This window comes from Anopheles merus, chromosome 3L (genome assembly GCF_017562075.2).
Source record: "Anopheles merus strain MAF chromosome 3L, AmerM5.1, whole genome shotgun sequence".
In the NCBI taxonomy this organism is placed as follows: Eukaryota; Metazoa; Arthropoda; class Insecta; order Diptera; family Culicidae; genus Anopheles; species Anopheles merus.
The window spans coordinates 8,306,146-8,327,062 of record NC_054085.1 but is presented as its reverse complement, the minus strand read 5'-3'; the positions used below and the strand labels follow the sequence as shown (position 1 = coordinate 8,327,062).

The 20,917-nt window shown below is 44.1% G+C and overlaps 2 protein-coding genes across 3 annotated transcripts; both read left to right on the top strand.

Annotated features, from left to right (window-relative positions):
* Positions 1–369: 369 nt before the first annotated feature.
* On the top strand, positions 370–2,855 carry LOC121598914 (cell wall protein DAN4-like). The gene is made up of 3 exons (XM_041926281.1): positions 370–457; positions 1,737–1,811; positions 2,452–2,855. Exons 1-3 carry the CDS (start codon positions 370–372, stop codon positions 2,853–2,855), a joined length of 567 nt encoding a protein of 188 aa, XP_041782215.1.
* Positions 1,737–19,418, top strand: LOC121600598 (solute carrier family 26 member 10-like). 2 transcript variants are annotated; one of them, XM_041929326.1, is made up of 9 exons: positions 1,737–1,811; positions 5,009–5,170; positions 5,620–6,101; positions 14,756–15,603; positions 15,740–16,038; positions 16,251–16,355; positions 16,545–16,686; positions 18,011–18,615; positions 18,692–19,418. In XM_041929326.1, exons 4-9 carry the CDS (start codon positions 15,138–15,140, stop codon positions 19,151–19,153), a joined length of 2,079 nt encoding a protein of 692 aa, XP_041785260.1. In that variant the 5' UTR covers positions 1,737–1,811; positions 5,009–5,170; positions 5,620–6,101; positions 14,756–15,137; the 3' UTR covers positions 19,154–19,418. The 2 variants fall into 2 exon arrangements, with proteins under 2 accessions (XP_041785260.1, XP_041785262.1); XM_041929328.1 differs by having other exon boundaries at positions 14,753–15,603.
* The last annotated feature ends 1,499 nt before the right edge of the window (positions 19,419–20,917 follow it).

Here is a 20,917-nt window from a genome sequence, read left to right as displayed (position 1 = left end):
ACCTCCACACGCCAGAGTAGCACCTACACACCTCGCTTCTCACACACTTACACACCGCCATTAGCAGCAGTGCGTTGCAATTTTGTGCCTCTCGCAAACGCGTTTTTTTGTGGTAGGAACGAGGGAAGAGGCAAAGTGGAGGAAAGCTTTATATTTATCCATTTTATCTCTATACGTGCCGGAAAAAGCATCACGTTCCTTTCTTTCGAGGCTTGTGCGTGTGTGCACCCTGTGTTGCTAGCTAATTAAAATAGCCGATTTGTTTTATTTCTTATTTTTACAGCAAGCAGCTTCGCGGCCAACGCTTCTCGAAGAATTCGCAAGAAAGTCCAGCCAAAGAAAAAAAAAGCCGTTAGATAGTCCTAGAAAATGATTCCGATGTTCGTAAAGGGTGCATTGCTGGCCGCACTGGTTGCGCTGCTCACAGTGAACGCATTGCCTGCGGAGGAAACGGCAGGTAAGAAAGTATGGGAAAGTGATTCGGGATAATTCTGCAGCCAGCCTATTGTGGGACAAATTTCTTAGAATGGTGCAATTCACCACACACACACACACACACACACACACACACACACACACACACACACACACACACACACACACACAGGCACAGGCACAGGCACAGGCACAGGTCAGCCGTGCATCCTGGAGCATGATTTGCATGCACATGGCATGACGCCGCGTTGCATATTTTTGCGCAAGCAAGAGGAGGTACCTGCTGCTCCACCAAAGAAAAGGGGTTAATCTAATTTTCAGCGTATTATTGATGTGTTGGGAAGAAGGAGAATGAGATGAATCATCACTGGTTCGCCTCGGAGCCGCTTCAACGGTTGTACAGTTGTTTTCGTGTTTGGTGCGTTGCTGTGGCCTCGCACTGGTTTGCATTTGCGTATATCCCACCACCACCACATCATCATCATCGTGATCATCCCGTTCGCATATCGAACGTGTGTAAGCGGACAGAAAGTCATTCAGAGAGAGCCACCAAACGAGTATTATGCGGGCAAAAGGCGGCGTGCGTGTTTTGGGTGACTCTAACCCTCTTCCATTACCCCTGCCCACTCACTCCCCGCTGGAATGTCGGTTGAATTAGTCAAGCTTAGGAGGGGGAGAGAAGAAAGACGATGACGACGTTTTGTGCGATAAGAGTGTAAGCGTTCGTGGAATCCCGTGGGGGTTGTTTGGAAGGGTTGGGGGTTTAATTTTTTGCATCCATCCATCGCACACAAGTGCAGCTGTATAGTATTATGCATCCATCAGCGGTTTTGCGCGAATGTTTCTCCGAGAGAGCCCTTCTGCCTCCTGCATGACGTCTGTTTATAGTTTGCTGCTTCCACCGAACAGCGTTTGTGTTACCAAGCCCCTCTGCCTGCCAGATGACTGATGGAGTGGGAGGGATTGAAGATTAGCTGACCGGTGGGGGCAAACGGCTGGACTGAGCGAATTGTGTGTGTTAGTGTGAAAAAGGCTTGGTATTTGCAGAAAATGGCTTACGCGGCAGTAATAAATTGCGTATTGTGCTTCATTTGCATGGTAAACAAATAAATATCGTTCGCGCTAGCTTTTCGCGTGCATTGGAGAAATGATGGCGCATAATCTTGTAGATCGTTTGCAACAAAAGATTGTCGGCTTTTTCAGCATAACATGTCTTTATCGTGTAATGAATTTAGATTATCATTTGTTATTTTGTAACTGACAGTACGGTAAATTTTTTTTTAATTTTTTGCTCTTCCCAGGTGTTACTGTGACGCCGAAAATTGAAGTGGCTAACGTCAGCGATGATCTGCCACAAACAACTGTAGCTCCCACAGGTAAGTTTGTCCGTGTATAATTAAAAAATAGTTGCACGAACAGAAAAATGAACTTTGCCATTTGTTTAGGGGAACATGGCACATTCCCGTATCCGTATTCCCCTATGCGAAATTTCATAAATAATTTTAGCTTATGCAGTCTGTTCCCCAGTTTTCCCCGATTTTCAGAATTTGATAGTGTTCCTTTAAAACATTCATATCTTTTCAAGCTTCTCGATCTCCGTCAACTCCATACAATTTTGACAGTTGCTCGTCGGATTTGAAATTGAAATTTGCCCAGTGTTAGCCAAATCGGTACAACTTGATTCAATAATTGTCAAAAACACCCTGAATTACACTTTTGCAAAACCATTTAAATTCCAAAAAACAGTACTACGTGAATTGTGCGAACTTAAAAAAACACGTATGACCTCTTATGAATTACCGTTTTGACTTAAAAACGAAATATTCGAGTAACACGGATGTTTTCGGACCGCATCAACTTCGTTTCTCGAGAACAGACTGTAAATGTATTTTTGAAAAAAAAATATTTTACTTTTTATTGCATATTGTTAAGATTCAAACATGCAATTTAGAATGCAAATCAACAGAATTACAGAACTCTACGATATCTCTTATCATTCGTATGCTTTTATTTTAGATGATAAAAACACGACAACGTCTACCACCACCACAACTACTACGGAAGCAACTACCACCACCACCTCCACCACACCGGCCACCACCTCCTCCACAACCCCAAGTTCTAATACAACCACCACCTCCACCACTCCGGCCACCACCTCCTCCACGACCCCAAGTTCTAATACGACTACCACCACAAGCACCACCCCAGCTACGCCTACGACGTCGACGGTGGCTCCCAGCACTACGCCGGCGCCAACACCGGTGCCGCACTGTAACCGATTCGACCCGTACTCCTTCGTTGGCGGTATGATCCTTGCCTACGGCTCGCTGGCCATTTCGCTGGTACTGTACAAGTTCTACAAAACGCACACCAGTGCCGGTGCCATCAACAATTCCAACAACTATCGTACGCTGTAAGCGATCGCAAGGGCAAGAGGGCGAGTCGGCAAGTGTGTCCCACCATCACCAACCGCTCTGCGATTTACCAGTGATCGCCCCCGGTATCAGCAGCCCCCTTTTTTATCATCCATTTGCGTTCAGCTTTTGCTAGTATGGACGTGGGTTCTATTCACTGTCCCAAAAAACACACACAAACAACTAATCCAACAGTTTGGTGGTGATTCAAAGTAGGGACAGTTAAACATCTCTTTTTTTCTTATTATTGTCCAATCTATTCGATTTTCTATTTTCATTTCATTTCCATCAGTCCACTATCCCGTGGCAAAGTTTGTTGAGTGATAGAGGTATTTTATTTTTTTTTCTCTTGCTTGTTTTCGTTTCGCCCCCGGAAGCCATTAAAATCTAAGTCTGGTGCGGTTAGGATGTTGGAAGTAGAATAGAGTGCGACGCGTGCGTAACAATATCAATCAATTTAGATAGGCACTCGTTTTGGTGAAAAATGAAAAACTGACCGCTTTCAGCAGCATAGTAGTAGCTTTCAGTCGCATTTTTCCCTTCCTTCTCGTTAGTAGTACCAAAGTGCCAGGTAGCAAAACATAAAAATCCTACAGAATTTTACATCCCATACCTAGGACAGCAGCGTATGAGAGAGAAAGAGAGTGCATTTAAATCAGGTTTTCAAGATCAGAATCTGGGCCTGCAAAGGATTTGTTTTTTTTATACATATTTTGCTTTTCCTGTACGGCTGAAGGGAAACGGTTGGGCACGACCATTTATTGAAATAAGAATTATCACACACACACACACACACACACACACAAAAACAAAAAGGAAGAAAGATTTACCACTCACAGTTTTTTTTTTATAACCAACGTTCCGATCCAAATTTTTATACCAAAACTATCTTTCTATTATATTAATCATAATCATACACTACTTTAATACACGTACACCAACACATCTTTATTCGATAAATCCTGCATCAGCAGACTTTCTGTAGGTTTTCGGCAAATCCAGTAACAGTTCAGGAACAAACAAAAATTAACAGGGAATTAGACAAAAAATATACATATAGAAAATATGATTCCAATTGGCAGCATAAGATCGGTGTGGTAGTAGATCCCACACACCTCTTCGAAATCCGCACCCAAACACACATAAGTATGTCTATTATTACTCACTGTTGTTCTGCTGCTGCAGGGTGGTGCGAGAGAAACAGAGAGAGGGAGAGAGCTACATGAGCTAAATTGTTACTGTAAAAAGAAAATCGTATGAAATAAAAAGGCTGAGACAATGTGTGAGATCGCTCTGGTTTGTAGCGAGAGATAGGAGGAAAACGAAACCTGGGAAAATCGTAGCGATATGTATGTTATCCGTTCGATCCGAAGAACAAATCATCCGCAAGGAAAGGAAAGAAGTGCTCTTAAAGTAGAATGAAACCGGCCACGCGAGCACCGTTGTGTTGCGTATTAGGCGGTTGCACCCATGTCGCGATTTCAAATTACCACACGGTGCGCGGAGATGCAGCGTGTTTAGTATGGATTTCACGCTGCCATGGATTTAAACGGATATCCGCTGAAAATCGTTCAGTACACTTCGGCCCATTGGAAGAAGCATAAATCGTAGACCAAAAAGGCCTAAATCATGAGAACATTTGTGCGTAGAATTACTTGTATTTGTTTCCAAAAATATCCTTTACTTGATACTTTCTCTTTCGCACTACAGCGGGTTATCTTTCTCCTAATTGCAATGAAATTGATATATCTTCATTTATTGATGAACTCTCTGAATGTGGTGTAGCTTAAAATTATATGTTTGCATATGTCTAATTGCACTAAAGACAGGGCATACACAATAATTAAACATCAAAATAGTTTACGAATGTGGTGCATAATTTTAAAGAAAATCTTTCAATCCATTTTATGTATGAGCTCGAATATTACTGTGTCACTTTCAAAGTATATGTCGCGTATGGGCCGGTAAAAGAGAAATCGTAAGATATTTTTACTGTACAATATAAAGCGTCATTAAGATTAAAATAAACTTTCACCCTTCAGTTAACCTATGTCACAACAATAATTTTGTTTAGAACCCATATTTTGAATATTTTTTTCATTTACACAAAATATGTCCCTATTGTAAACGCGTCAATGCTCTTTGTTTCTTTTTAGTGTTGTTAGAACAATCTGGGGAACCGAATCAAAGCGGTGGTTTTCAAAAAAGGATGAAAACTAAAAATGTATCACAGGAATACATGTGTTGATTGCACAGTTTTTCGGTTACTAGTCAAATTTTTGGTCAAAATAACGCGACTTGTTTGGCCGTTACAACAGGTACGGTTAAGTTTACGTGTTTATTTTCGGACGTCATAGAGCCCTTTCAGATTACGACAAAAAATTTATAATGATTACATTCAACAAAAGTTAAGCACTTTTGAACACACAATGATAAAAATCGAAACCAAAACGCCTTAGTGTATAACGATAGAAACAAAATTACATACCAAATCAAAACGAGACTAATCGGACGAATTCGTTCTTTTAGGTGTATGAAGTCATGATTTTGAAGTGATCTCGTTTGAAATTTTTAGCTCCAAGGCTGTAACACTTGCAATAGCTCCAAGGCTGTAACACAAGGCATATGAATTTGATGTACAGTTAATTCAAATTGCTTTCAGCCAAAAAACAAAAAAAAATCCTATATAACTTTGTAGAGCTACATAAACAATAATCTTATCAATTAACTGTCTCTAGGTTTGCTTTTATTTTACTTTGCTTCACAGTAGCTGTTCCACGTTGGAAATGGGGCAGTAGAAGCGACAAATCATAAGCCGCACGTGAACGTTGGCGGGAAAGTATAACACGATGATAAGCAGCAAACCGAACGGTTCAGTTTCACTGTTGTCAGACAGGGGGCTCACTGTATGCCATCATGCACAATCACCCATTCCCACGACTACTCACTCCCGTTCCCGGAGAGGTGCTGTGTCAGAGAATTGACACGGGCTGAACGGGTAGCCGAAGAACCTTATGTTGCGTGTGCTGCAGTACCTATCAGTGAAGTATCCCGAATGGTCGATCGTCGATCGCGCTTCGCTTCGCCTGCGATTTGCAGGTGGATTAATCGGACTATAAGCCGGCAGTCAGAGCCGAACCGTGCAGCCGTCTCTCGCTCGCGGGTGATTTTGTGAAAAGAAAGAACCATCAACCCTCCACGGGCTTGTAATCCAGCTGGCGGCCGCAGCAGTGTACAAAACCTGAAATCGTAAGTAAAACCTCGTCACGGTTCATGTGTGTTCTTCTGTACGCTGTGTTGTTTGCCCCACGTCTAGGGAGCAGTGCTTGCACGAACGTGTATATGGTTAGAGTCTTTTTTGCGTTCAGCGACTCGGACGAACCCGTTACGGGTTCCCACGACGAAGAAACATCCCAAAATTCTTGTCAGAACCAAAAAGAAATTGGTTTGCATAAAGTATTCCCGCAGAAAGTCTGTTATTGTATTTCTGTTCTCTTTGACGTCATGATTAATTGTGATTATTTGAGCGTTGTTTGTTGAAAACCAATTCCAATATTCCCTCAAACGACGCGGATGTAATGTTTTGGTGTTGGTTTGTTTCGGCTTAACTTGTAATAACTAGTTTTAATCGTATAGTTGTAGATGCCCTTACACGCGTGACCTGAATTTCGCATTTCGCTTTGGTGGCATGAAATGTTGATTTGTTGAGAGTACTTCGTCGCTATTGTTCGATCGCTTCAATCAAAGCGAGAACAGTTTGTTTTGGATACACACCAATCGGGAACGTCGATGCAAACGTGTAACGGCCACGGGTTTTTCAAGTCGCAGTTTTAAAGTCGTAACGAATCAGTGTGTTTGTGTGTGTGTGTGTGTGTTAAGTTTTCCCGTACGTAGTTTTGTTGAATTGTAAGGGACACGCAAAGTGGACTACCGATTGGACTGATTTACCAAAAGAAAAAATACGTCTGTTCGCTTGTACGCTTAATGCAGGAATGGTCTTTATTCAGAGTTCAATGTGTGTGTTGCCCGATTGGCAACCATTCGGTGTTGCCTGATAGGCACTTGTCGTGTCAAGCTGAGAAGTTCAACACTCCTCCTCAACACTGAATGGTTTTATTCCGATCGCTTCCCTAAGTTGTCGAAGTTTCACTGCTTGCAACGGTTTGGTAAGCAAATCAGCTTGCATGTGTTCAGTTGGGCAGTACTGCAGTTTCACGATGCCGTCCCGAACCATATCCTTCACGAAATTAAATTTCGTATCGATGTGCTTTGCTTTGCGTTCGGCTCGGTCTCCTTTAGTCAGCGCAATGCAACTTTGATTGTCTTCGTTGACCAGAACTGGATCATCCAGTTGCTCGCCAACATCCGCCATCAGTTTCAGGATCCACTTTACTTCCTGTAGACACTCGGCAAGGGAAACATATTCGGCCTCGGTGCTAGATAGTGCCACACACTTCTGCTTATGACAGCCCCATCCGATGAGCCCGCCGCCGAACTTAAACACGAACCCCGAATTGGATTTGCGGTCGCTCTCGTCGCCTGCCCAATCGGCGTCCACAAAACACTCCAGCTTTTCTCCGCCGCTTCCAAGGTACAATACACTATCCAGTGTACCCTTGAGGTAACGTAGTATCCGTTTGGCCTCGTTCCAATCTGCTTCTGATGGATCTTGCACTCTCCTGCCTAGAATGGCTGTGGCGATAGCAATATCGGGTCTGCTGGTCACTGCAGCGTACAACAGAGCTCCTATGAGACTTTGATACGCTTTTGGCGAATCCAACTTCCTGCCATTCTCCTCCTTTCGTTTTAGGAAGCCGGGATCCATCGGGTATTTGGACGGTTTAGCATCCAACATGCCAAAACGCTCCAGAACTCGTTCCAAATAAGCTTGTTGGTCCATACAGTAACACCCATCGTTACGCCGAATTCGTATGCCGAGAAAAAATCTTAGGTTACCCATGACGCTGATCGTGAAATTCAGTGTCAAGACGTGGACCACCTCAGAAAATTCTTCCTCCGTGTTACATATGACGATCACATCGTCAACGTAAATTAGAATAAAGATGGACTTACCCGCTTTTTCGCGTACGTACAAACATGGGTCCGCCGTTGATTGGATGAAACCCATAGTTTTCAGTACGTCGTCGATCTTCGTATTCCAGACACGAGCTGCCTGCTTGAGCCCGTAAATGCTGCGATGCAGCCTGCATACTTCGTTCGGGTTATCGCTTTCGAATCCCTGTGGCTGGCGCATAAAAATCTCCTCCTTGAGAAGACCATGTAGGTACGCCGTCTTTATGTCAACGTGCTTCGTTAACATCTTCCTTTTACTCGCCAGAACCAGCATCGTCCGGAAAGTAATCTGCTTTACGACGGGGGCAAACACCAGGTCGTAATCCGTCCCGAATTTCTGGCAGAAACCCTGCGCCACCAGCCGTGCTTTATACCGAACGAAATGACCGTCTTCATCCGCCTTACACTTGAAGACCCATTTCGACCCGATAGCCTTCCGGTGTGGCGGCAGCTCCGCTAGCTCCCACGTTCCATTTTCCTGATGGGACTGCATTTCTTCTGCCATCGCTGTTTTCCATTCGGCACTCTGAGGACCGGATACAGCTTCCTTATACGTTTTTGGTTCTGCTACACTTTCCTTCACCAGATATACTTCTTCGTCATATCTTGCCGGTGGAACGCCAGCTGTCGCCCTCTGTGAACGACGAACGGGAGTACTCGACACCTCCGGCACTGCCTCTGGCATCGCCTCCGGTATCGCATCCAGCACCACCTCCGGCACCGTAGCTACAGCTTCAGCGTCGTCATCGTCCCACAGTCCGCGAAGCAAATTGTTATCATTGTCGTTCCAAAAACCTTGTGGCCAGCCATCGTCTGAACAATCCCAACCGTAAAATTCAGATTCGGAGATTGTATCATTGGCCACGTTAGTTTTAGCTTCCCGTTTCGTTTCATCGAGAGACCACTCGATTTCAACGCTTTCAGTCGGATTATCCTCTATTTTGGGATCGCCGTATGTTTGCTCCTTGGATCCGTCATCAATCTCAAGAAAACGGACATCCCGACTGATTTGAATTTCTCCCGTTTGAGTGTTTAGCATCCGATACGCCTTATGCTCGCCGGAATAGCCGACAAAAGTCATACGCTCCGCCTTGACGTCTAACTTTTTTCGTTTCACCGACGGAATCAGTACGTACCCAACACATCCAAACAGTCGCAGGTTGGTCAAATCTGGTTTTCTGCCGAACCAGATCTCGAATGGCGTACGTTCTACTGCAGCAGACGGCAATCGATTTTGCAAGTAGCAAGCGGTATTGACTGCTTCCGCCCAAAATCGCATATGCATACCTGCATCCCGAAGCATACACCGACCCATCTCCGTGAGCGATCGGTTCTTCCGCTCTGCAACTCCATTTTGTTGGGGTGAATATGCTGCAGTAAACTCCATCTTTATCCCTTCGTCCGCACAGAACTTCCGAAGCGCCTTATTGTAGTATTCTCCTCCCTGATCGGAGCGAATGATTCGCGGTTTCCGGCCAAATTGGTTTTGAACCAATTTTACATACTCGCGAATCTTATCCTCGGCCTCCGATTTCTTTTTGAGAAAATAGACGAAAGTATACCGACTATGATCGTCTATTAGGGTCATATAGTAACGGCATCCCCCTAAGGTCATTTCCTCCATTGGGCCGCACACATCACTATGGATTATATCCAGCACTTCTGTCGAGGTTTTTTCCGCAACTGGTGGAAATGGCGAGCGTGCCATTTTGCATTCGATGCAGCATTCGCAGGTCCAGCGGATACCGCAGTCGACCACTTTTAGCCCCGACACCAAATCGCGCCGCTTCATTTCACCGATGACAGCTGGATCCCTGTGCCCAAGACGACGATGCCAAGTGTGTTGGCAGTTTTTCGTGTGCTCCTTTACCACTGATTTCATCACTCGATCCTGTGCAATTCGCAACCAATACATATCGCTCACTTTATCCGCGACCGCGACGACCGTATTTCCGTAAACGAGCTTGCACCCGGTGTTGTCAAAAACCGCACGCACACCTTTTTCCGCGAGTTTACCGATTGAAATCATGTTTCCCTCTAGCGTAGGGACATACAACACACCCCGTAGCGTGATTTCAATTATTTCACCGTTTTCGACCGCACACTTGATCAGGCAATCGCCAACGCCTTCAACGCGATTTTCGCTGCCATCCGCGACGGTAACATTTGAACGCAAGCTTTGTTCCATTACCGTGAACGCGCTTTTGTCACTACACATGTGCGAACTTGCACCCGTGTCGATTAGCCACGACCGATCGTTACCGCGAATTTCAGGCTGAGGAACCATGAACGTGAACGAACTTGTGTCGTTTTCGCGCACTGTTTTCACTTGTTGTTCTTTATTCGGCTTAATCTTTTTCTTCTTTTCACCTTCCCCGCTGCTCTTCCGATTCAGGAACTCTTTGCATTCTCGTTTGTTATGGCCAGATTGACCACAAAAGAAACACGCGCCTGGTTTTGCTTCACTTTTCGCCTTCAGCACTCGCTCCTCCTGCACCTTTCCGCCGTACAGCTTCTCACTTTCGTCGATCAGCTTTGCCCGCACAAGATCCATCGTTAGCTCTTTATCTGAACGACTTTCCAAAGCTGTGGTAAGTGTGTCAAATGCTTTTGGAAGGCTCCGCAAAATCATGGCCACCTGCATGTTCGCCGAGAGTTTTTCACCCGAATTCTCCAGCCGAGAGTAAAGATCTTCCATGCCGTATAAAAAATCTTCCATATTCTCACCTTCACGATAGTTTGCGTTGCAAATCTCTTTCAGCAACGAAACTTTCCCGGTAAGAGTGGCTTTGTGGTGGTGTGCCTTGAGCGCATCCCATGTTTCTTTCGCTGTGTTCTTTGTCATGATGAGATTGTGTTGGTTATCCTCAACCAACAAAGCAATGGTCGCCCGCGCCTTCGAATCACCCTCCGTCCACTCCGGAGTTACCGGTGTCGGCGCGACACCCGGGTCAACGTACGTCCACGTGCCCTTCCGCATCATCAACATCTGCACTTTGAAAGCCCACGACCGATAGTTTCGGTTGTTCAGCCGGATGACACCCACTTTCGAAAAATCCATTTTTGCCTGTGCAAAAACCTTTCCCGGTTGGATTTTTTCTTTCACCACGAAAAAACACACGATTCCTTAACCGCACCGCGTACCTTCCGGAAATGTCCTATTTTTTCACACCGAAAAAATAACTGTTTTTCTAAACCGCGTCGCGTACTTTTCAATTCAACTGGCCACACAGAGCTGGGCCCATAACCTGTTGAATTGTAAGGGACACGCAAAGTGGACTACCGAGTGGACTGATTTACCAAAAGAAAAAATACGTCTGTTCGCTTGTACGCTTAATGCAGGAATGGTCTTTATTCAGAGTTCAATGTGTCCCAAATAGCCAGAATTGCTTAAGCAGCTCATTTTGGCACGCTAAAGATCGCTGCTCTAATTCGCCTTTTGCAGTAGATAAACAGCATCAAAGTTCTATGTGGGTCTTTCAAACAGCGCCTAAGCAGCTTCCTTATGCCACGATGCCAGGGGTTATTTTTCTTTGTGTTTTATTTTCAAGCAAGCGTCATCGATGAAATAAACAACGAGATTTGTTTCGTTTAAACACATATGTATATTTTTAAATCCTTTGTATTGATGAATTACACAAAATTTTACACAATTTACTGATAATTCACAATCACTTCACTCAATATTCAGTCTTCAATTAACGAATCTAACTTGTGCAGCAGCAATGAGATTATTACCAGCGTCCGTCTTTGACACTTTGACAAGAGCCACCTTGAACCGATGTCATGCATTAAAAAGCTATAAAGTTCCACCAAGTTCAGTACGCTTTCTTAACAAGCCTTCAAGTTCCATCATGAACCCTACACATAGTGCTAATCAGCCGCAAAGTTCCAAAGAGTACCATGTGGCTGTTAAAAAGCTCCATAGTTCCGCAAAGTACCGTCTATCTCTTAATCAGCCACAAAGTACGACATCGGAACGATTTTTCGTTAAACAGCCCTAAATCAGCTATAAAGTACAAGCTGGCTATTTGGGGTGTGTTGCCCGATTGGCAACCATTCGGTGTTGCCTGATAGGCACTTGTCGTGTCAAGCTGAGAAGTTCAACAAGTTTGACCAGTAACTGAGTTTCTTAGGTCGATCACCGATACCAGAGAACTTATACATTTCCATGACTCTTACTTCAAACATTACTTGGCACGTGGCTTTCTTGTGCACATGATGGAGAGAGAACCCAAACAAAACAAAAAGTTATGTTGACAGTTAAGTGTGTGGCACAATAAAAGAAATAAGATGAGTTTAGCTTCTTTTGCATACCAATTTATGATAAGCAAGTAGCATATATTCATAATCATAAAGTAATCAACACAACAATCTCAAGCATAAGTACATCCTCACGCCCCCACACACGGATGCACAGTATCTTGAAGTTGGAGATAAGTGTTCGAGTTGGGTTGCTGCCCAACAGTGAATGAATGTTAAAACTAGGATACGAGCCAGTATTAAGCAATTAAAAAGTGAGAAGCTCCGCACTGGTACAAAAATAGATCCAATAAAAGAAGGACAAACACAAGTCGCTGCAAATAACCACCAATGACGACCGCGAGTGTTCTCCTGCCCGTTTGTTTGACACCGTATATTGGATGGAATTATATCTCACGAGTGAAATCTGTGGACTCCGTTCTACGGAAGGTGGCTAGACGGTGATACTCTTGGTCAACTAAAGATATCGCTCCCAGAATAGCTACTGTGTCGAGAAAAGGCCTCAGAAACCGTCTAGGCATGTAACTACGTGTTGTTGTTTACAGGCTCATGTCTACCTTATCAGTATATTGTTTGGTGCCCAAATTTCGTCATCCGGCTCTTTGGAACGATATCGCCCACGATTAGCATACGTCGTCCCATACGGGTGCTCGTGCCTGTCTGTTTCCTTGATAACTTCCATCACCAACAGATCAGTAATGGAAAGAACCGTGAGTAGCAATGGATTGCTACCTGCTATCGATACTGTGATTGCCATATCTCTGCGGTACGCTGCAGAGTACATCGTCTTATTCAATCTCGATAAGACTTCAACTGTCCTCCAATATTAACGCTACATCGACAATCAGATCAAATTTTCATAAGATGCTGAGAAGAAGTTCAAATTTTTGCGCCTGCATTCCGTGCAGTAAATTGAGCTTTATCGCTGTTATGACGAATTGAGCACAGATAGCGTGGCCATCGTACTCCTTCTCATTCGGATGTTGGACACATTCCCTTCGAAATTCATTATACAGCATCTCGATAATATATTGATTTTGTGTAATGAACTTCATACGACAGAGATGATAACGCACACAGTTCATTGCACGAAGTTGTCCCCATGTGTTGGAGCAAACCCAAATAGCCAGAATTGCTTAAGCAGCTCATTTTGGCACGCTAAAGATCGCTGCTCTAATTCGCCTTTTGCAGTAGATAAACAGCATCAAAGTTCTATGTGGGTCTTTCAAACAGCGCCTAAGCAGCTTCCTTATGCCAAGATGCCAGGGATTATTTTTCTTTGTGTTTTATTTTCAAGCAAGCGTCATCGATGAAATAAACAACAAGATTTTTTTCATTTAAACACATGTGTATATTTTTAAATCCTTTGTATTGATGAATTACACAAAATTTTACACAATTTACTGATAATTCACAATCACTTCACTCTACATTCATTCTTCAATTAACGAACCTAACTTGTGCAGCAGCAATGAGATTATTGCCGGCGTCCGTCTTTGACACTTTGACAAGAGCCACCTTGAACCGATGTCATGCATTAAAAAGCTATAAAGTTCCACCAAGTTCAGTACCCTTTCTTATCAAGCCTTCAAGTTCCATCATGAACCCTACACATAGTGCTAATCAGCCGCAAAGTTCCAAAGAGTACCATGTGCCTGTTAAAAAGCTCCATAGTTCCTTAAAGTACCGTCTATCTCTTAATCAGCCACAAAGTACGACATTGGAACGATTTTTCGTTAAACAGCCTTAAATCAGCTATAAAGTACGAGCTGGCTATTTGGGAAGTAATCGGAGAAGTTGTCAAATACCAGTACCATTTGTGTAAATCTTTGCAGCGCAGATCTCGTCGCGTATATTCAAATTCCGCGCTCGCACTCTTTTCGGTGTTGACGGGTACCGTGCGCCTTGTAAACCGAACCACCACAATATCTGCTTTCACCTCCATTGCTCACGTGAGGGATCACGGTTTCGGTAGGATTAAAATTGCTAACCAGCAGCGGGGCTACGCCAGTGTTGCGACGAAGGCCGCAGTTGCTGCCACCTCGCTGTCCGACGAAACTAGTTTCCCGCAAAAATGGTCCGCACTCACTGCTGACCTGAACCCTTGAGCCCATTCTTGCGTTCCACGGTTTCGATACCTTCCCTTCTTGCGGTGCTAAACAGTTTCTGTCAACTCATGGCGTGAGCCTTTTAGGTGCTTTTGTACGAGACACCTCAAGACCTTCTGCTTAGATTGAAAAATGTTCCCCCTACCCAATAGGCTGCAGATTTGCTATTCAAAGTCACATTGTGTGACTCTGTACCTTAAATACCCAGTCAACAATGACGAAGACACGGAGAACCTGAATTCATCTCGAGGATTGTTACTTTTCTTTGCAAAAATAGTCAAATACTTTAACACTCTCCGCAGTAAGCCCTTGCCTTTCTAACGTGGGCTTGGCCATGGGTTCTGTTTGCTTACCCGGGAGATCCCGGTTGCCACACACGGATTGTTCACGATTGGTACACAGCCCACCACCAACGACTCATCACATCTAATCTATTGCTTTTCTCCTACCTGCCAGCAGGACCTGTGGCAGGAAATAGAGATAACTCGGAAGCGTATCGCAGCCTCCACAATCGCTGATGTCGCCAAGAGAGCGGAGAGCAGCTACCTGGCCTGCGAGCAAACAGTAACCACTGCCAACCTTCACCGGGGACAGCGCACCGTTACGAGCGGCTCGGGTTCAAGTTCTCGGCAAGATAGTTCTTCCCTTTCGTGCGGCCCACGCTCACACGCTCGCGCGCGCTTCTTCGCCCCTTCAACCGTGCTATTAAACCGTACACACAAACCTGTCGCGCAGCTCGGACGGATTCGCAGCAGCCAGTCTTGTTAGTGCCGTCGCAGCGGAAGGAACGAACGTGTCGGACGCGCTCTATGTGTGACGTGCAAACGGCTACCGCACGAAAATGAAGCACGATTCGGTTGGAGCGGAAAGTGGCATCGTGAATCCCACCTTTTACCAGGAGCTATCCGAAGAGCAATCCGTCCCGGATGTGACGCCCCGTGGTGACGCTCTACCGCAGGTGACCGTTTCGCGACCACTATATCAGCAGCATCAGCTGAACGATGCGTACCAGTATCGCAAACCGAAACGGGCACTCCAGAGGGAGTTGAAGACGCGAATGCGTAAGGTGGACGCGAAGAGCTGCTGTAGCACTGTCTTTCCCCTGATTACCTGGCTGCCGGAGTACTCGTGGGGCAAGGACCTAGTGCGCGATCTCATCAGTGGGTGTACGGTGGCGGTGATGCACATACCGCAGGGTATTGGATATGCGCTGTTGGCCAATGTGCCACCGATCGTCGGCATCTATATGGCGTTCTTCCCGGTGTTGGTGTACTTTCTGTTCGGTACCTCACGCCATAACTCGATGGGTAAGTGTTCATGTGCATAACTGATGGTGATTTCAAGCTTAGTTAAAGTTCCTCTAGACAAATAATCACCAACTATTGGTTCCAAGAGGTCTAACATTAAGTTGTTTTGGAAATTTTACATCTCTCCTCAAACCAGGAACGTTTGCGGTCGTTTCCATTATGGTTGGGAAAACGGTGCTAGCGTACACCGGTACCAGCGAACCGGGCGAACCGCCCCGCACCGCACTGGAAGTGGCCACGGCCGTTTGCTTCGTCGTCGGCATCATGCAGCTGATCATGTGCGTCTGCCGGCTGGGCGTAATATCCTTTCTGCTGTCCGATACGCTCGTTTCCGGCTTTACGACCGGCGCGGCCATCCACGTCGTTACGTCACAGATCAAGGACCTGCTCGGGCTGACGCTACCCTCCGTCGGCAGTATGTTCGAAATTGTTAAGGTAAGCATCCCCGTGGCGTGGTGTGGCGTGAATCATACTTATGCACGAATGTTCTGGACAGTTGTATTAACAAACTTGGCCTCGTTTTGGGTGTGCTGCAAGCTGCTTGTTCACCTTCGGCAAAGATGCGATATAGCTTACGCGTACAAAACAACACATTACTAATACGTTCCCTCTCCCCATCTCTCGCCGTGCATTCCCATCCCCAACAGACGTACATCGAAATCTTCAAGCAAATCGTAAACGTTAATTGGGCCGCCATCATCATATCGACCATCACGATCGTGGTGCTGGTGTTCAACAACGAGATCCTGAAGGTAAGAGAGAGAGTATCGCCAATTTGCGATTCGCATGCGTCCGAAGGATGTCAAGTTTGGTTCGCTTCACGCACGTTACGCGACCGTACACTTGGTTCAGCTTGTAATTACAATCTGCCAATCGATTTAACGGAATCCGTATGTATTTGTTTGTTTACTTGTTTGAAATTGTTCCGGATTCCCCCCCAGCCGAGGGTCGCTAAGCGCAGTGTCATTCCGATACCGATCGAGCTGATTGCGGTCATTGCCGGGACGCTGCTGTCAAGGTATCTGTATTTGCAGGACAAGTACAGCATCAAAACGATCGGCACCATCCCCACAGGATTACCCGGTAAGTGTCAAAGTAGAGTTGCACGCGTAATAACCTTACCAATGATAATCAATTTCGCGACATTGTTAGCTTTAGATGTATCGTTTATTTTTTGCAAGAACTAATAATGCGTCACTTCCGAAGCTAATAACGTCACTTACGGTGCGAACAAATGTATTCTAGCTACCCACATTATTGTTGAAATGATGTTATACGAACACCGGCCCTGAGAATGAATGGATGAAATTATTGTACCCAATCCCTATCAAAGAAGAAAAAACATTGAACACACAGGTTGTTCCACCAGGTGTGTTACTCATGTGCCTTTTCTACCCCCCAAAAAGTACAATTGGTTTATTATTCATCGCTCTATTTCGTGAATTTTGTGTATGAGCGTGTGTGTGTGTTTTCGTGGATTCCAGATTAGTGTAGGAAAAAGTAAAGCAAACATTGTTACTTCGAACGTTTACGATCGTTCTATTTGGTTAGGAAAAAACATGTTCAGTTTTCACCGAACCGAGGGCATGACAAATATTACCGATGTCGAAGCTCTTTAGATCTGGGCAATTCGATCGCACTTGATCAAAAACGAGCTGGTAATGCTAATTCCTTTTATTGTCAATGGAATTTTTAAATTTGGACAGAATTGGTAAGCGTTTGAACAACTTTAAAAGTTAAAAACGGATTTAATCTTGCATAGTGAATGTGATAAATTGAATTGTTTAATTCAATTGCAAATGATCTTACAATATTGAATTGTATATCAGAGTAGCCGCAAATAACAACCGACTGGAATTAATTTTATTCTCAAACAAACAAACATAGCCCGTTCATCTCGCAATAGTGCTTTTTACATTATCGGAAGATAATTTCTGCTAAAATTGATGTACTGAGAGATATACTCGAAATTACTCGAAAGCATGTTTAATTCATGAAATAACTCCAATCCAATCAACCGGATAGGCAAAAAACAAGTTGATTGTTTTGTTCAAACATTTGCTATATACAAAACTTCATGTATGTTGTAATACTTCGACTAAAAAATCCGATTGGCTAGATTGCCTTGATTCTAAGTTGATTGCATCATTACAAAACTTATGTCTAATAAATTTGATTCTTTACTTCGGGATGTTCGCCAATGACTGGTCTAACCCAATAACTTGTCTATTTCTTTACGGCCTTCTCGTTTACCACCAAACCTCCTAAATTAATAATTCCTTTTGTAATTCGCACAAGTTCAGCTATATTTAATAATGAAATAATGCAAATTTAGAAATTAATTGTTGGATATATCACTTCATTAACGACTGTCTTACCTTTGCTTCTCGTTACCTATCCGTTTCAGCACCCACATTGCCCGACTTCAGCCTGATGCCGTCGATACTGATTGACAGCTTCCCGGTGGCAATGGTCGGCTACACCGTGTCCGTCTCGATGGCACTCATCTTTGCCAAGAAGGAAAACTACGAAATCGGCTTCAACCAGGAGCTGTTTGCGATGGGTACCGGCAACGTGTTTGCATCCTTCTTCTCCTGCTTCCCATTCGCGGCCTCGCTGTCCCGCTCCTCGATCCAGTACTCGGTCGGTGGCCGTACCCAGATTGCGTCCGTCATCTCGTGCGGACTGTTGGCGATCGTGCTGCTGTGGGTGGGCCCGTTCTTTGAGCCGCTGCCCCGCTGCGTGCTGGCCGGCATCATCGTTGTTTCACTGAAAGGGTTGCTGATGCAGGTAACGCAGCTGAAAAGCTTCTGGCGCCAAAGCTGGATCGATGGGATGGTGTGGATACTGACCTTCCTGTCGGTGGTGCTGCTCGCGATCGACATCGGTCTGCTGGTTGGCATCGTGCTGAGCATTTGCTGCATCTTCTTCCGCGCGCTCAAACCGTACACCTGCCTGCTGGGAAACGTTCCCAATACGGACATTTATTTGGACGTGAATCGTTACGATGGAGTAAGAGATTGCATGAAACGCGTGGCGTTTGATTAAAGATAATAACTTTCTTTTTTCTTTGTCCATTTTTTTTTAGCTGATTCAACACACCGGCATAAAATTATTCCATTACTGCGGTGCGCTTAACTTTGCCTCCCGTGCTGCCTTTAAAACGACAGTCTGCGAAACGCTTGGCATCAATCTTACGGAGGAGATTAAACGGCGGAAGGATCCGGACTGGAAGCCATCCATGGAGCAGAGCAGCTGCCGGGTGCTGGTACTAGACTTTACCTCGCTTAGCTCGATCGATCCGTCCGCCGTCGGAACGTTCAAGGCGATGGTGCGCGAGTTCGAGGAGCTTGACATACAGATCGTGCTGGCCGGATGTCAACCGCCCGTCTTTGAGGTGATGCTGAAATGTGGCCTGGTCGGCGATATCGAAAAGCCGTACTGTCGGCTGTTTACCTCCGTGCACGATGCTGTCCAGTTCGGAAAGGAGTGCGTCGGAATGGGTTCAATCAGTGGTAGCGTCGTTTCTGGAGCAACCGGGATTGTGTAGCCGAATGTGTAGAAAACGCACGTGTATAGGGTAACACGAGCCTAAGCTAAGAGTGCATTTTTTCTACGTGCCATGCCAGTCGTACTTAACGGTTGCGGCTCGCCGCAATTGGGATAAAGTATTTTCTTTAGGGTTAGGTGGCCATTTGTTGAAGCAATGATAGTTATTTTTCTGTACAGGTATAGTAGATAAGAACTATTTAAAGGACATTCAGGTTTCTAATCGTTCAGTTACACCTCAGACCAAAATACACCTTTTAATAATAGTTACCTGAACCAGTTTTGGGTGGTGCAGAATATTGAGAATTTTTATGTAAACACTTTTTGAGAATACATTCTTGAATATCTATCGGTAAGAGACGAATGAGGCCAAATAGGTTCATTGAAGTGTTGATGATCGGTTTATATCCGAATGTTAAGACATTTTGACCGATAAAGAAAACAAATATGTAGATAATTGTGAACAGCATCAGCACATAATGCTTAAAGTACAAACTTGCCTAAACAATCGAAAGAATGAAAATAGAAATGTACTTTCATTTACATTGTTTCCTGTGCGAAATTATTCCCATTCACAAATTTTCCTATTTTTAAACCCTGTTTTTTTTTATTTTTCTATGCTAAACCATTTATATAACATAAGAAGTAAGGGAGAAATACTGGATTGGTAGCGGCAATATCATTGGAAAGAGCTACAATCATACGGAAAAGGATGAAGGGAACAGAAGAATTAGCATATCCAGATCGGCGTCAGAATGGTAGGGGTCTTGAAGAATACAGGGTTTCATGTTTTTCTTGACATATCATACTTTGTTTTATCACATAAAACGCATTTTATATTATTTCAAGCAGGAGACCGTCTTCGTATTGCTAACATTCTTAATAATTATAAAAAAATCACAACACCTTCGTAAACTTGTAGGGTATTTTCCCAATATTATTTAATTATTTCGCACATTTTTGTAAAGTATCAAACATGTTGTGTTTACCCCATTTATCTGTTTTGCAATTCTCGCATAGGTATGAAATTTTAACTACCATCAATAAAAACTCGTATGATTGAATCTGATTTAAATCTCAGGAAAAGGATTTATACTAATATAAGAAAAAATATTGTTCTATCAAAATAACATAAGATAAACTCTGGTGAGGATTGCTTTCCAAATAGATGAATTTAAAATAAATGAAAAAAAAACATCCTAATTCTAATTCAGAATAATAGGTCTGCTTAAAAATTAAATGTAAATGTTCAGAAAGTAATACGGCAAGCCCTGTAGCAGGTAGCCAAATCGGCTCGATTTCTGCCCATATGTTGGACTGTTTTCTGCGTTGTTAAGTCAAATAGAATACAGTTTTAACAATAAAAATGCACAAACCCGATTAAAACTCCGGAGGATGTGTTTTAACAAATGTTTTAAAATCATCTAAAATTAATAAGGCCCTTGAATTGCGAAAACAGTAACATCATTCAATAATATTTAAAAAAAAGTCGAAAGTTGGCACACACCTAAATCAATATGCGACAACATGCGATGACAAAATAATCAGTTTTCTAAATTTCATGTAAAAAATCATACGACCTTGAACATTTCAATAGAATTTGCTGCTTTTCTACCTGCCTCGATCGGACGCCTTGTTGTGCCGTGCTTTTGGCGCCACAAGCACACCAAGTGCTGACCGTTGCAGTGTAAACATCTGGCGTTTCTCGTGCTGCCAACCTAGCGAGCTGTGCGTCTGGGCAGCGGATATAAAAAGAGCCGTTTTT

Bases quoted from the DNA above. Each gene is read 5' to 3' on its own strand.
- LOC121598914 (XM_041926281.1), top strand. From the start codon at position 370: ATGATTCCGATGTTCGTAAAGGGTGCATTGCTGGCCGCACTGGTTGCG. The intron at 458-1,736 runs GTAAGAAAGTAT...TGCTCTTCCCAG, and splicing joins GCCTGCGGAGGAAACGGCAG to GTGTTACTGTGACGCCGAAA. The intron at 1,812-2,451 runs GTAAGTTTGTCC...CTTTTATTTTAG, and splicing joins AACAACTGTAGCTCCCACAG to ATGATAAAAACACGACAACG.
- LOC121600598 (XM_041929326.1), top strand. From the start codon at position 15,138: ATGAAGCACGATTCGGTTGGAGCGGAAAGTGGCATCGTGAATCCCACC. The intron at 16,039-16,250 runs GTAAGCATCCCC...CATCCCCAACAG, and splicing joins GTATGTTCGAAATTGTTAAG to ACGTACATCGAAATCTTCAA. The intron at 18,616-18,691 runs GTAAGAGATTGC...ATTTTTTTTTAG, and splicing joins ACGTGAATCGTTACGATGGA to CTGATTCAACACACCGGCAT.